Raw genomic sequence first — 14,707 nt, 5'->3', positions numbered from 1 at the left:
TGCAATGCTGCTCGCAGCACACACTGCAAGGTACGCTTCTTCAGCCTTCAAGACACGATAGATCATGTCCCTACCGTAATCATCAGGATCTCACTCTTAGTGTACTACACATTACGATATACACCTCGTACCCGCACTCCGCTTTCCCGAGCGCTCGGACTTACTCATCCACCACGACACTACTACTGCTGGTGGAATCGCCCGCCGCCGGTTTGCTCAACAGCTAGGTCTGGCCGGGACTACGTTGTCCGCCATGCTCTGACTGCTGCGTTGTCCCAAGGCGACTGGCGGCAAGTGAGCGCGGTGACTTCGGCATGCTGCGTACGATCAACAGCTAGCATGGTTCGGGAATTGTGCTGAAAATAGAGAGAGAAAAATGGCGCAGCAAGGCCAGTCCAGCAGGACTAAGAATCGCCCGCTGCTGCAGCATATACCGTACATATGTCGGTGGCACTTGGGGAACAGCTTCGTGCCGTGGAATATTGAGAAAAAGAACCGCATGCCGCCGTTGTGGTGCTCGCAGCTGCTGCTGCACGCTGGTCGCGCAAGGGAGGTCAAGTCACTCAATGGCGAGATTGCAGGGTTGTACGCTATACCACTCGGGCCCTGGCACCCTGACAGCGTGTGCGGTTGCTAAAAGCACAAGTGTCAAGGATAATTGCGCAGAGCCCGCCCTCCATGGCGCGCTTGTTACTTCACACACCCACGGTGACACACCCACATACACACGAAGTGAAGCCTCTCTAGTTGGTCGGCTTCATTACAAATGTCGCTGTGATTGGCGATTCCTTCGAAGATCCTCGCTTGATCAAGAGCGCGAGGAGCACTCTGTAACAGCTTGGGTCGCCCGTTGAAGGCCCGCAGCAAACTCATGGCGTTTGGTAGCGGTGGCAGGAGGCTTTTATTGAACAGCGACAGAAAGAGTAAGTAGCATCGTGGAAGCTTTCAGGCCCAGTGCTGAGTGCGCATGGCATGTCGATACTGTGGAGTTTTCATGAGACATGGGGAGAGACCAGGCCATACAGAAGCTCGACAGCCAGGCCAAAGTTCAGCGTGTACCAGATCTTCCCTCAGGTAAGGTAGGTAGGAGGTTGCTCGGATGCAATACTCAAGATTCTTCTCGATCTGCCGCTGCTGCTGCTGCCTTCTCCAGCTCTTTCTCGATATGCAGTAGTTTGCGCTCGATCACAAACACTGCTTTCACCATGCCGTGAAGTGGATAGCCGGCCAATCGAGCGGCCTTTTCGTGGAATGCCTTGGTGGCACCATGCAGTTCCTCCACTGCTCTGTACTGAATATACGAACTACCTGTGCGTGGGACATCGTCGGCAGATTGATCCGTGATTATTCGCTGTGCACAAAGTCCTGCTTGAACCTGGGCGAGCTTCTCGGCCGAAGTGTTGCCAAAGTCGCTAATCTCGGTTTCTGCACGTGCGGCCGTGGTCTCGTTCTGGCTCTCGTGGTGCGTTGGGAACATTTTGAACAACGCCCTCCGGAATTCTGCATCGCGACCAGCTCTGCCACGCTCGCGGACTTCTTCAGAAGCGATATTGCCTTCATACCAGTCGAGATATGCGTCCAAACGTTCGTCAGCCAGATCCAGACTCTGCGATTCCGTCATGGTAAACGCGGTTTGATATGTGAGGTGGCTGGACTCATCTTGCGAGGCGAGACGGTTGGAGCCAACGTTTTCCCTATTTCCATCGTGCACAACATTGCGCCCATCCTGAATGCGTTGCCATGCATCCCAGTCCATCTTCAGCGCAGTCATGTCGCTTGCAGACGTCGGGTATCTCTTCGCATGATCAAATGGGAATAACATCTTGATGGCGATGACAATCATTACCATCAAGCGTACTTCCGGACAACGCAAGCTGATGCGGCACCGCTCTTTTGCGTCGACGTTGTACTGAAAGTCAAGCCCGAGCAATCCACCTAGCCGCTGTGCTGTGACATAGACCTCCAGCGGCAAGTGCATGGTCTTCACCCATCGATAAAGTACCAGAGGATGGTTCAGTGGAGGCGCTTGCATGCCCACATCCGAGTCGAGACTTGTCAACAGATCAAGAACGTTGCGTTGGAGGATCTCCATGCGCAGCAGAGTCTGCGGCTCCAGTGACTCTTGCAGCTGACCCGGCAAGCGATCTCGCATGGACAGTGGCACTTCTCGTGCTGCTCGGTAGTAGAGCAGATCGCCATCATTCACCCACTTGTATATATCCGCCGTTGTGATTGGGATTCTCAACAGCAGTATACCAACATATATCAGAGACAGAAGGTCCGTGAGCTTCGGATTCTTCGATTGCTTGCGCAGTGCCGTGCTGCGACGTGAAGTCACGGTGCCAGCATCTGTGCCAGATTCACCTTCGGATTGCGAGCTGAACATGCGTGACGATTGCGCTTCCGTGTCTGTATCGCCATCGTATGAGACCTAAGGCATGTTAGACATATTTGCCTCCTTGGTCCCGAATTCACAGTGGCCTATTCCGGAGCACAGTTCATGCTGCCAGAGATCGCCGCTGGACCGGTGGCCGCGAAGTTATGTATGGGTGTGGTTGGAAGCAGATGGGGATGCAGAGGTGCTTAGTATGTTACAACTCACCTTGTGCTGTAGTCTCTGCAATCGCAGTGCAAAGAGATCCCTGACCACAGTTTCAAGTTCTTGAGGCAGCTTTTGAGTATCGATCAGCCATCGAAGCTGTTTCCGTAGAACGAGCTGAATACAAAGAAGGTAGTGTTCGAGCGCCTTGGTGCCGGTGAATCCAGATACTAAGATTATTGATATTAGCACTCGAGCACGATCATTCCCCAGGCGCTCTTCACACGCCACGATACCAAAGGGAGGTCTCGTCAAGATCGATCAAGCCAGTAGTGACGAGAGGCAGAGGCGGATTGGGATTTTTTTTTGCATTTTCTCAGTTCAGAGTGACCTTGTGAGCCAAGCATGCCAGTGGATGCTCGATAATCAGGAAAGACCAGTATGGTGCACTCACTCCTCGTAACGCTACTCTCTCCATCACTATCCCCAGTCCTCTTCGTGGTTCTTCCAGCAATGATCAACTCTCCCGTATCCCGACTTACGACCAGGCCAGCATCCTGCTGATGACCTTGGTCGCAATACGTGAAGCCATCGTCACCAACATGGAAGCGCCGAGAGCCGCAATTATCTTGAGAGCAAGAGGGTCTGCGCGAGCGGTGGCGGTGGGACATGTTGCAGTTCTTGTCAGGATATGGCTTGGCAGGCGGTACGACAGTTCCAGCTCTTTCCAGTCCCTGCCCCAGAAGCTAGAGTCCTTCTCAAGATGGGTGCCGCTGCTGTACCGCAGGAAGTAGGCGGAAGCCGTGAAGGTTTGACCTTGGGAGCAGTTCATTTACTTTCGCTTGAGCATCTTCATGTGCCAATCACAGGCCTGTTGAAGGTAAGGAACTGAGTAACAAAATACGGCATGTGAGAGAATACTACGAGGCACATGGTGAAACTTGCAATTTCGAGGTGGCGGCGCGCAAATTCTAGCTCTGCCCAGCTTGACCGAAGTGGAGGCAAAAATGCAGAATCAGAACAAAGGAACACGATCTGCGTGGCGCACGCGTGAGGGCGAAGTGAACGGTCTTGTGCACAACGACCTCATATCATGTCTACTCATAAATACGTTCGACGAAAACGCCGAGGCGCTCAGCCAGAAGCACGAACTACCTATCCCTAGCGACTAATTTTCGCTGTCACAACACTGTTCATGCTGCATCTCATAACACGTGGAAACGTGAATAATGCTCGAGCTTTTGTTTCCCAGCAGGCGCTTCGCGTGATAGATGGACCGCTGCGCACACAATCTGCGAGCCGCTTAACCCTTTGGAGCCTGAATGTCAAGTTAGCATCGAGTCGGAAACAAGCCGGGATGTGATGTTACTGACCTCCTTGGCATCAATGCAAGCCTCCTCACCCATGGCAGTGAGAATGATAACATTGGTGTCCTTCTCATCCTCTCTGAAGAGCTTGTTGATCTTGTCACCGGCCTCTCCCTCTGGGACCTTGACATCGTCCTTGGTGGTGCCGTCGTCAGACATGAGGGAGAGGAAGCCATCGTCAGTGATGTCGAGCTATCCCGCATGGTCAGCTGCCTGCCCACTTTCACATCGCATATGTGTGGAGTCTCGTCTTACAAGCTGGTACTCCTTTCGGGAGACGTTTGGCACATCCATGTTGTGGGTAGATGGGGACAGATCCTCCAACTTCTTGCCAGTGAAGATATCAATGGCGATCAAGTGGACCTTGGCGTGACCGTGCTTGCCGGTCTTCGAGGTAGACATGTCGACAATCTTGCATGGGCGGTTCTTAATCACAACGTGGCCGTTCTTCCTCAGTGCAGAGCACTGCATGGGGAACGTGGCGGAGGAGCCAGCATCGGCGCTGTCGAAGGTGTGCTCATGCTGTGGGGAAAAATAATCGAGTCAGCGATCTATCGCGCCCGCGCACACTTTTGCTTCCGTTACGGCGCTGGCAGATGCGAGCCGCCACAAAAAGTGTCGGGCTTCGTTGGCAGATGTTGCGCAGAGAGGTGTACATGACCGTGGTAGGAGAAGGCAGGGCAAACATACCTGGGCATCGTTGGGGTCCGCCATGGTGAGTGAGAGTAGTGCAGTAGGGGTGATGAGGAGAGGGTGGAGGAGAAGGTGGTGAAAGAGACGAAATTCACAAGCGGGGCTCGAAAAGGTGGTTGCGCACGCGCACGTGATGCTGCCTGACCGAAATCCGTGCAGGGACCAGTGGAGTCGGCTGACGGCTTCGCTTCTCAGCGTCCTCGTCCAGCGTCCGTCCGAGAGCAAGCACATGGTGGCTAATCAGCCCACAACATGAGTCTATGGCTGAACAGATTCACTGATCATGCCTCATCGCGGGAGTCCACTCCGCCTCCAGCACCGACTAGGCTCTCCTCGCCTGCTCCACGACGTGCCCTTCAGCGGGGGCCCAGCACGAGTCTCCCTCGACGACCGGCCATACAGCCCAGAACTTCCTCACTCTCGGTTTCATCGCTTGCGGGGTCAACAGATAGCCTGCCAGCGACAGCGAGAATACCCAATGGCACGAGCCTGAGTGGCCAGTTGGCTGCTTCGCCTGCTGCGGATCTGCCCGACCCTCTACATGTCCTCGCCAGCATACTGGGAGCGGCACAGTCGCATGAGACGACCGAGGGCAAAGGAGACGATGAGACCATAGTCGATGAAATTGAGTTTGGCGGCTTGAGTCTGGAAGATTTTGTCAATGCGCCAGAGGAAGTGATGTCGGAGCCTGAGATGGGTGATGAGGACAGTCCTACTGTACAAGACTTTGAAAGGGAAAAAGATAAATTTGAAGATCTCCACAAATCCATCTTAGCCTGCGACGAAGTTCTGAAGTCCGTCGAATCGTACCTGACTAGCTTTCAGGCCGAATTGGCATCTGTATCTGCTGAAATTGAGACACTACAGAACCGATCCACGACATTGAACAACAAGCTTGAGAGCAGGAAGGCAGTGGAGAAAGTGCTAGGTCCCGAAGTTGAAGCCTTTAGCATACCTCCTGGGGTCGTTCGGCAGATTACAGAGGGTGCTGTCGATGACCAATGGATCAAATCACTACAGGAACTTGAGAGACGATCAAAGGCCATTGATGCCAAAGTGAAAGAGGGCAAACACATCAAGGCCGCGCAGGACATCAAGCCCTTCATCAACGACTTGTCCTTGAAGGCTGTACAGCGTATAAGAGACTACGTTGTGACCCAGATCAAAGCACTTCGTTCGCCCAGTATCAACGCTCAGGTCATACAGCGGAACAGCTTTGTAAAGTACAAGGACGTCTTTGCCTTCTTGACGCGACAACAACCTCAGCTGGCCGAAGAGATTTCTCAGGCGTACATCAACACCATGCGCTGGTACTATCTACAAAACTTCACACGTTACAAGACTTCGCTGGACAAGCTGAATTTGCACGTCATCGACCAGACCGAGGCCATTGCGGCAGATGGTGGAGGGCGACGCGGCGTGAAGGGAGCGGCACCGCATGATGCCTTTTCACTGGGTCGCCGAAAGGATATACTGCGCGACACCAACGATACTGCCCTGCCATCATTTGCTGCAGAAGATGACAAAGGCACGCACTACTTGGAAGTGCCATTCCGCGCACTGAATCTGGCGTTGATCGACAATGCTTGTGCAGAGTATTCTTTCTTGACCGAGTTCTTCCACGGACATTCGTATCACGCGAACAATCGCAAATTCAATGAGATATTCCAGCCGACTTTCGAGCTCGGCCAGGCTTTAACAAAGCAGCTCGTGGACGCCTCGTTCGATGCTCTTGGGGTGCTGACTTGCGTTCGCCTCTCACAACACTTGGCTTTCGAGCTGCAACGCCGCAAGGTACCAGTCGCAGAAGGTTACATCAATGGCACGAACATGTTGCTATGGCCCCGATTTCAGCAAATCATTGACCATCACTGCGAATCGATACGCAAGACAACATCATCCTTGTCCGGAAAGCCCGCGGGTTCTGCGCTCAGTCTGACCACATCCGCCGCGACAGCTCAGACTACAGCCCCACACCCGCTCACGCAACGCGTTGCGAATTTCTTACAGGGTATACTGGCACTCAGTGGCGAGGCTGGAGACGACGAACCTGTGTCAAACAGTCTGGTTAGGCTGCGCAAAGAGTACGAAGCCTTCTTGATCAAACTCAGCAAAAGCATTGCAGAGGCGAGGAAGCGCGAGAGGTTCCTGTACAACAACTACTCGCTCGTATGCACAATCATTGGCGATACGGAAGGAAAGCTTGCGGAGGACATGCATGAGTATTTCGTGGATCTTCGAGATGCACTGGGCATAGATTCGTAGGCTCCTCATAATTTGTATTAAATCTATTCAAGGACGGTTATCCGTTATGCAGTCTCGGTAGATATTTGAAGCAGAACATGCTTGACTCCGCTTGAGCAAGAATTGGTGTGCAGTGCATTAACAAGCAAACCTTAAAAGTGTTGTTCTTCTGAAATCTGAATGGCCATCGGTCGGCTCTACCCGTGGTGTGGAGACATCTTGGCACAAATTCAGACTCGCACTTGCATCCATCTCGCCGCAGACATCACCTCTCACAGACCGCCGCACGTCACAGAATAACACCGACAAGAGTGAGTTCTGCCCCGATTCTGCCACTATGGGATAAGTAAAACTGACAATGGTGTAGTGCAGATGTACGTACCGCCCGCAAACCACCGATCTCGTCGAATTCCCTCAAAACGACCACCCAGGACGAACGATTGCAACATGGACTGACAAATCGCGCACAGCTTCGTCAAGACCCTCACCGGTAAGACTATCACCCTCGAGGTGGAGTCCTCGGATACCATCGACAATGTCAAGAGCAAGATCCAGGACAAGGAGGGCATTCCCCCGGACCAGCAGCGTTTGATCTTCGCTGGAAAGCAATTGGAGGATGGCCGTACTCTGTCCGACTACAACATCCAGAAGGTGCGCATTTGACAAAGGAAGAAGGAGCGAAAGATTCGTTGTGCTGATCAAAATGGAATGAACAGGAGTCTACTCTCCACTTGGTCCTGCGTCTGCGTGGTGGTATCATTGAGCCATCGCTCAAGGCTCTGGCTTCCAAGTACAACTGCGACAAGATGATCTGCCGAAAGTGCTACGTACGTCCCGTCTTCCCCGATGATCACGGACTCTCTGGATCATGGAGCATCTCGAATACTGATTAACATACTAAACAGGCCCGTCTTCCTCCACGTGCCAGCAACTGCCGCAAGAAGAAGTGCGGACACACCAACCAGCTCCGCCCAAAGAAGAAGCTGAAGTAGACGACTCATCCCACAGTTGTATGTTGCGCTGGGTATGGCCATGGAGGAGTTACTCGGTTGGAGTTCGTCGAATCGCACACGGAAAGGAATGTGACAGAAGAATGAGAGACAGACGTGTGCAACGCGAGAAGGACAGCTATGGGCGCATTACGAATATACAGCGCGTCAACTTGACTCCGGCATGTGAACTTTCTCGATAACGCTTCTGAAATGACAACCTGAGAATCCTTCAAATGAAGAAATGAGTCCACCCTACACACAAATCTTCCGATGTTTCTCGGCACATATACCAGCGTACAAGGCTGAGTATCAGCAGAATCTAGCTACTCCTCACGCATCCGATAGCCATAGCCGTCTTGAAGAAATGCAATGCCTGCCAGCTGAGCTCTAATCGCTTTACATGAGAGATCCGGAGTGAGCCACTTTCGTGACGCCGTCGAAGCCCGTCTCGAAACGGTAGCTTTTCTAACCGCCCAATGTCAAGACCCGATTTCTGCTCAGCACAACAAGACTAGAACAACGACCGGCCCAGCACATGACTCGAAAACGACGGAAGACAAATGACAAAATATCACGACATGCTATCCGTAGATTTCCTCGTCTCTCTGACGCCTTCTGTTGTTAGAGAGAGGTTCGCTTGTCGGCATATATGGACTACGGAGGGGACGTGGAGATGAAGAACAAATATCACTGTTGGGTGTTGTGGAGGGGATATAATCATGATATAATCATATCATCCTTACTCAAAGGTAAGAAAAACAATTCTTGCATCAGTTTGCTTACTTGTATAGGCTTGGAACGGGGAGGAGGGGAAGACTCCGCATATACCAGCCGGAAGGATCGGTAGGGGTTTTCTCTACCACTGGGGGAGAAGGGCCGCTCTCTACCATTTGGTGTAGTAGTGGAGAGAACTAGGGCTCTCTCTCTCTCTACCCTTGGGTGTAGTAGTGGAGAGAACTAGGGCTCTGTACCCTGATCATGGGAGGCACAAAAATCATGGATTCATGGGAGCACATGTGGAGAAGAAGAAGTATATGACCCATTACCCCCCACAGGAAACACAAAAGCAACACGTCCACATTTCCCTAATCGAGACACTTAGGAGGTACGCTCAGCTCTAACCATGGCGTGTATACAAAGTTCCGGAGCGTACCTAATATGATAGCCTTTTTTTTTGTCTGTGGTAATGGTTCCACGCGTGAAGAAGTCACCGGAGTTCGTGTCTGAGTGAGAATAATAATGATAATAAGAAAAGGAAAAAAATTTACGATTGGTCGAGAAATGTGATATGGGGAAAAGTTTTGGATAACAAAAAATACTAGGAGGTAAAGGATCACAAAGCTGAGAACAAGATGATTCAAAGACTCGCAAAAAGAGAAAGAGAGATACAGAAAGAGAAAGAAAGAGAGGAGTTGCGTGTAGACATGGAAACGGATATGGATATATACCTAGCTTTTGAGAAATCCTATCTACTTAATAGAAACACACACACACACACACACACACACACACACATAGAAAGGAGACTAGAAAGAATATATTAAAATCAATAGCCGACACTTAGCTATACCTACCTTAGGCTTATTTTGTCGAAAAAAGGGAAAAGGGAAAGGAAAGGAAAAAAGACGGAAGGAAGGAATGGGATGGATATAGATCAGTTACGCTATTCGTGGAACTGGCTCTCTCTGCTTTTCTTCTCTCTCTCTCTTCTCTCCTCTCTCTCTCTCTCTCTCTTCTCCTACATCTCTTCTCCTACATCTCTTCTCCTACATCTCTTCTCCTACATCTCTTCTCCTACATCTCGGGGAGTACATGTAAAGTATAGTTAGTCTGTCTTTGACTCAATAGGCTAGCGGGAAGGGTGTCATTTCTTTTTAATCGTTATTCATTCATTCATTAATTCCTTCCTCCCTTCCTTGATGTATGTATGTCCAGAATCCTTATCCGACTTCTTCACAACCAAGCTCGCAAATTTGTTATCAATGCTGCTGCTGCTACTGCTACTGCTACAGATACTCTTTAATCGGCGCGTCCCAACTTCTTCTCCACGCCTCCATTTTGCTATTCCAGAGCTTTTTCTTTCCACTACAAGGTCTCGGTCTCGGTCTCACCGTCCTCTGCTGCTGCCTGACTCCACCATTATCATCTTCATTATCATCATCATCATGCGAAGGAGAAAAGACCTTTTCCGGACCAAAATACTTCTCAAACAAGCTCGACAAGACTTCATCATCGAGTTGCATATGATCACCCTCCATACTCTCAAAGACCAAAGCAGATTTCTCATCCAAAGCTTTCAATCCAATCCAATCTTCGCGATAGAGTTTTCTCTCTCGCAAAAGTGTCACTTTGCCCGAAGTTCGATTGACTTCGGCAAACCATCCACTTTCCTTGGGAATGACCGTCGTATCGTCTTCAAAGACCACCATGACGAATTTCTGTAAACGGGTCAAGCGCGCTTTATACATCTCATTCTTCTTCTCTTCCCTCTCTTCTTTCCGTTCAGCATTCACGCGCGCTAGAAAATTCGAAAATTCCAAATACTCATCCACCGGCTCTGGCTCCTCCTCCTCCTTATCTCCTCCTCCTTCTTTCGTATCATTCAACGTCCGATAATACTGCGCCGGCACAACGTTTCCCTGCACATACTCCGTATACGCATTCCCCCGCATCACCGCCACAGCGCCTTTACACAGAAAATCCCACGTCCCACACGTCCTCCCAATCGCCGCTATTCCATTATGTTGTGCCCCCACTGTCACCAGACTCCGCACGCGTAACCCTTCACATGTCTCGATCAATCCTCTCAGAAATTGCCCTCCTTGCGAAAATCCCAAGGCATCAACTAATACACTAGTACTACTACTCCCACCTTTCTGATGATGAGGGTTTCGATTCCAAATCCTCTCATCCTCTCGCAAAGAAGTACACACAACATCAAGTTGTTCCGTGAGATTTCCGAAAAATGTCGCGCGGCGATCTTCGGAGCCCGAGGGTGCGAGGCGGATGTAGTGGACGTAGGTGTCCGGGTGAATTTCTTGCGCGAGATCGCCGATGGTGTGGAGGCCTGGGGCGTCGTATTGGTCTCCTAGGCCGTGCCAGATGAGGAGGGGGAGAGGAGGCGATGGTGGGGTTTCTTTGGAGGAGGAGGAGTGGAAGGGGGTTTGGTGGTGTTGTTGTTGTTGTTGCTGTTGTTGCTGGGGGATGATGGGCGATGATGCGCAAGTGGTGGAGGTGAGAAAGGGAACGAAGATGGTCGAGATGGATAGGAGAGAGCGCATCGTGGTGTGGCTATGCATGGGTCTGTGTGTGTATGTGTATGGTGTACGATGAAGCTCGCAGTGCAGTAGATGTACGAAGTTGTAGACTTGTAGTGCTGCACGCTGGACCCTGGTCTTGCGATCGTGCTGTGATTGGCTGGGACGGGACGCGGGGCAAATCAAGCCTCGAGGGTCGCAACGTCACCTGGTTCGATAAGCGCAACACAAGACGACATGCAATCTCACCACAATCAAAACAAACAAGTCTTTCATTCTCATCTACAACAGCTTGTTATCAGAGACAACACCACACGCCCACACGCCTTCCCACAGACGCCGTTCGACGCCGCTCATCGCATGCCTTCACCACGCACTACATGCGCATCTTTTCCAATCTCGTTGCGCGAGAAGTCGGCAATTTCGCACCACCACGAAGCATGGTCCTCCATGAATTCACCCATGGCCGCCATGACAATCACAATCCATTCGAACAAACGTTGACGCGCCCAAGGAACGCCTTTTGGTATGCAGAATCACACTCTTCGAGAGCGGTGAAATCATTGGACGTCGTATAACCGACAACACGCGTCGCTATGCAGGGGAATCCGCGATGATAGGAGAAGGGGAAAAGAACAGGCATAAGAGAGATGTTCGTCGCTTGTGCGCCGATATCGCCGTTGTCGCGGCGCTCGTGATATGCTCGAGAGGCATGTTTAGAAGCGAGGACGCTTCCAGTAGTATTGCTACAAGATGGGTCAGTCAGGGTGGATGAGTGATCAGCAGAACGGCTCTTCTTACTTTGTGCTGCTTTCGGGCGGCACGGATGCTGGTTTTACCCAAGCTGTTCGCGACCGCATCGCGGCGGTGCACATCGCTGTCCATCTCGGGAACATAGTAGAATTCACTCTCCAGCAGCTTACCCGCCGCGTCCTTGCCCTCGCGGCTGATTTCGCCGACGCAGGGGATGTCGTCGAGAATGGTCTTGAGGTCGGACGTCGACAAGACCTCCCGCGCTTCACGATCGGAAGGCTTTGCCATGGCACCACGATACTCGGGAGGCAGTTGGCTGTGAATGGTGGACAGCGGCAGTGCGTGAATCCGAGAGTAGGCGAGTTGATTGATCACATGGTTCTTCACGGGACTAATGTGGGAGGCTGGGGTCGGAGCACTGCGGCGCGGTGAGTTGGTGGTGGCTTTCAAAGGCTTACGCTTGCGCTCCGGAGACTCTGCGTGGAACGAGTCGAGCTTGTCCAGCAGATTCGCACCAAAGGGACCGAAAGAGTGGACGACGGGGTCGTTCTCCTCATCATGTTCAGAGAAGTCTTCGTGCTCAGACGCGAGGCGGGAAGGCTCCTGGGGCGACGACACGGTACGCGTGGGTGTGGGGGTACCCTCGCACACTGGTGCCATCGGCTCCGGAGTGGTCTCCGTATCGTGCAGAGCATCTTCTTCAGAGTCATGGTCCTGATAGACGTGCACAGGCTCATCAGTGTCCACCCGGAAGGTTTCGGAAAACGAGGTACCGAGGTTGTAGTTGGGTGTCGGTGAGACGGGCGTGGCTGGACGCGGTGATGGCAGCATGATGGGTGGACTGGAAGGAACGTGAGCTGACGCGAGGCGCGATTGTATTGGTGAGTCCTGGGGCCATTGTGACCTCGACTCGGCAGGCGGATCCCGAGCGTGTTCCTGAGGCCACGCGAGCATCACACGCGTGCTTTGCACGTCCACCATGATGTGCGCCATTGCCTTGTCCGACACGAAGACCTCATGCTTTGCCAACTCCCTCATCTCTCCACGACAGTGTACTTTTGCCCCATTCCAACCCAGACACTCGACTTCGACCCTGCCATGCGGATACGTCTCATCGGGAGCGTAGTAGGTTGCACTCACGTGTGTACGAGAGATGTGACGGTTGGCGGGGAACTGGTAGTCGGAGGAGTTGCTCGAGCGTCCCATGAGGAGGGGCTCGCCATTTCGTGGAAGGACGAGGCACGGCACGTCGCCCAAGGGAGCGCGTTCAGAAAGAGCCGACACGGTGCGTTTGAGAGCGGGACGCGTCCGAGACGCCGGTGACGACGATGTGAGGATACCAGTCGACGAGGTAGGTACTGGAGTAGGGTAATGCTGCTGTCTGGTGTCGAGCGTCTCGTCAAACTTGCGTTTGACAGCTCGAGGGAGGCCTGGGGAAGACGAAAAGGGCGAGGAGAAGGGCTCAAAGGCCGGCAACAGTGATGGACGCGCCGGTGGTGCCTCGTTTGTCTCTGGGGATGGCACAGCCTGATTCCCAGCACGTGTAGCAGCTTCCATCACGTCTACAGTGTGTAGGAACGCGAAGTGCCGTCACGTCCGTTGTGCAGATTTTCCTTTCGAGGCGAGGCTGAGCAGTGATATGGACGCGTAGGTAGCTAGTGGTACAAAGCGTAGTAGTAGAGAGAGTGACAGTAGTTAGTGAGTGAGAACGTCCATTGTGCCAGGTAAGAAGATGATGAGAGGAGGAGGAGGAGGAGGAAGAGGAGGTGGTGGGAATGTCGTGTCGAAGAATGTAAAGAGAGAGAGAAGAGAGAGAGGATCGCGGGTTCGAGGTAGGTCATGGACTCTCTCGCGTGAGGTAGGTCTATGCTTTCTCGCGTATTTGACCCGATCAGCCTCGATGCCGCCGAGCACTTTTCTGATTCTCTTTCTTTGCTTTTTTTCTCTTTCTCATACAGTGCACGATAGAATTACGAACAGAAAGATCATCATTATAATACCAGCAACCCTCTAGCAATTACAATCCATCCACAGAGACAGAGAAATAATGTATACATAAGGTACCTGTATTCGTAGAATCGTAGGTAAGCTTGAACTACCTTACGTACATAGCGACTAAAGCCCCGCCCACAACGCGGCAGCGGCACCGCCCGCTTTTTGTCCTTGGCGCGTTCTGTTCTCTTTTTTACAGCGCGACGCGTTCGGTGAGGCTGGCTGGGCTGAGCTGGCTAGTACTAGTAAGGTACATGTAATGTAGGCTGGGAACATGCCAACACTGCCGTGCCGCACCACCACCTACCTTACCTTTTCTACCTCATCTTTTCAATACTCGTGAATGGAATAATAATAAAGAAAAATAGGACACTACCTACTGGTATCCTCCAATTCCCTATTCGTAATTTTCGGATCTATCAATTAATCAATCCATCCATCTATAAAAATCAATTGTCAGGTACTGCACCTAGGTAGAGACAGAACCACGGTGACCACCTACCTATGAGGTACCCAGCAGAGAAAAAACAGCAACTTACCAGGGAGGGCGGCTACATTATGTACCTGATCCTTTCTTGTACCACCCATCTGTCACACCACCGTTTCTTTTTTTTTTTCTTTCTTTTTTTCTTTCTCCCAGATAGAGACTCGAGGGCGGCGGTTAGTCTGGTTGGTTAATTGGTTGGTTGGTATAGTGTTTCTCTGTTTCTCTTTTTTTTTGTTCTGGGATATGGAAATGGAAATGGAATAAAGGAAAGAGAGATAGAAAGCATATACACCTCACCTAGGAACCTGGTAGGTATAGGTCAGCTACCTGAGAAGGTAGGTAGGTAGGTAGGTAGGTAGAGAGAGAGAGAGAGAGAGAGAGGA

General features: G+C 51.7%; 5 protein-coding genes across 5 annotated transcripts; 1 reads left to right on the top strand and 4 right to left on the bottom strand.

Annotated features, from left to right (window-relative positions):
- Nucleotides 1-83: 83 nt before the first annotated feature.
- SEPMUDRAFT_79174 (uncharacterized protein) lies at nt 84-3,428 on the bottom strand. The gene is made up of 3 exons (XM_016910213.1): nt 2,994-3,428; nt 2,603-2,769; nt 84-2,431 (listed from the first exon to the last, which is right to left on the bottom strand). Exons 1-3 carry the CDS (start codon nt 3,208-3,210, stop codon nt 1,109-1,111), a joined length of 1,707 nt encoding a protein of 568 aa, XP_016763100.1. The 5' UTR covers nt 3,211-3,428; the 3' UTR covers nt 84-1,108.
- Nucleotides 3,429-3,557: 129 nt separating this feature from the next.
- SEPMUDRAFT_130754 (eukaryotic translation initiation factor 5A-2) lies at nt 3,558-4,620 on the bottom strand (the record flags this gene model as incomplete). The annotated part of the gene is made up of 4 exons (XM_016902372.1): nt 3,558-3,857; nt 3,913-4,098; nt 4,162-4,428; nt 4,597-4,620. The coding sequence occupies 4 exons, from the start codon at nt 4,618-4,620 to the stop codon at nt 3,843-3,845; spliced, it is 492 nt and encodes a 163-aa protein (XP_016763099.1). The 3' UTR covers nt 3,558-3,842.
- A 231-nt stretch (nt 4,621-4,851) lies between these two features.
- Nucleotides 4,852-6,936, top strand: SEPMUDRAFT_79167 (GARP complex subunit; the record flags this gene model as incomplete). The annotated part of the gene is made up of 1 exon (XM_016910212.1): nt 4,852-6,936. One exon carries the CDS (start codon nt 4,852-4,854, stop codon nt 6,862-6,864), a length of 2,013 nt encoding a protein of 670 aa, XP_016763098.1. The 3' UTR covers nt 6,865-6,936.
- Nucleotides 6,937-9,920: 2,984 nt separating this feature from the next.
- On the bottom strand, nt 9,921-11,565 carry SEPMUDRAFT_138754 (alpha/beta-hydrolase; the record flags this gene model as incomplete). The annotated part of the gene is made up of 4 exons (XM_016902887.1): nt 9,921-9,962; nt 10,019-10,680; nt 10,708-10,971; nt 11,463-11,565. 4 exons carry the CDS (start codon nt 11,563-11,565, stop codon nt 9,921-9,923), a joined length of 1,071 nt encoding a protein of 356 aa, XP_016763097.1.
- SEPMUDRAFT_146979 (uncharacterized protein) lies at nt 11,360-13,618 on the bottom strand. The gene is made up of 2 exons (XM_016904006.1): nt 11,894-13,618; nt 11,360-11,838 (listed from the first exon to the last, which is right to left on the bottom strand). The coding sequence occupies exons 1-2, from the start codon at nt 13,400-13,402 to the stop codon at nt 11,809-11,811; spliced, it is 1,539 nt and encodes a 512-aa protein (XP_016763096.1). The 5' UTR covers nt 13,403-13,618; the 3' UTR covers nt 11,360-11,808.
- Nucleotides 13,619-14,707: the final 1,089 nt, after the last annotated feature.

Source organism: Sphaerulina musiva (assembly GCF_000320565.1).
Source record: "Sphaerulina musiva SO2202 unplaced genomic scaffold SEPMUscaffold_2, whole genome shotgun sequence".
Taxonomy (NCBI): Eukaryota; Fungi; Ascomycota; class Dothideomycetes; order Mycosphaerellales; family Mycosphaerellaceae; genus Sphaerulina; species Sphaerulina musiva.
This window is presented reverse-complemented; position numbering and strand designations above follow the sequence as displayed.

Excerpts from the sequence above, each read along its gene's own strand:
- SEPMUDRAFT_79174 (XM_016910213.1), bottom strand. The coding sequence starts at position 3,210 with ATGTCCCACCGCCACCGCTCGCGCAGACCCTCTTGCTCTCAAGATAAT. Across the intron at positions 2,770-2,993 it reads AGAGAGTAGCGTTACGAGGA|TATCTGGATTCACCGGCACC; the intron begins GTGAGTGCACCA and ends CAATAATCTTAG. Across the intron at positions 2,432-2,602 it reads TGCAGAGACTACAGCACAAG|GTCTCATACGATGGCGATAC; the intron begins GTGAGTTGTAAC and ends AACATGCCTTAG.
- SEPMUDRAFT_146979 (XM_016904006.1), bottom strand. The coding sequence starts at position 13,402 with ATGGAAGCTGCTACACGTGCTGGGAATCAGGCTGTGCCATCCCCAGAG. Across the intron at positions 11,839-11,893 it reads CCGCCCGAAAGCAGCACAAA|CAATACTACTGGAAGCGTCC; the intron begins GTAAGAAGAGCC and ends CCCATCTTGTAG.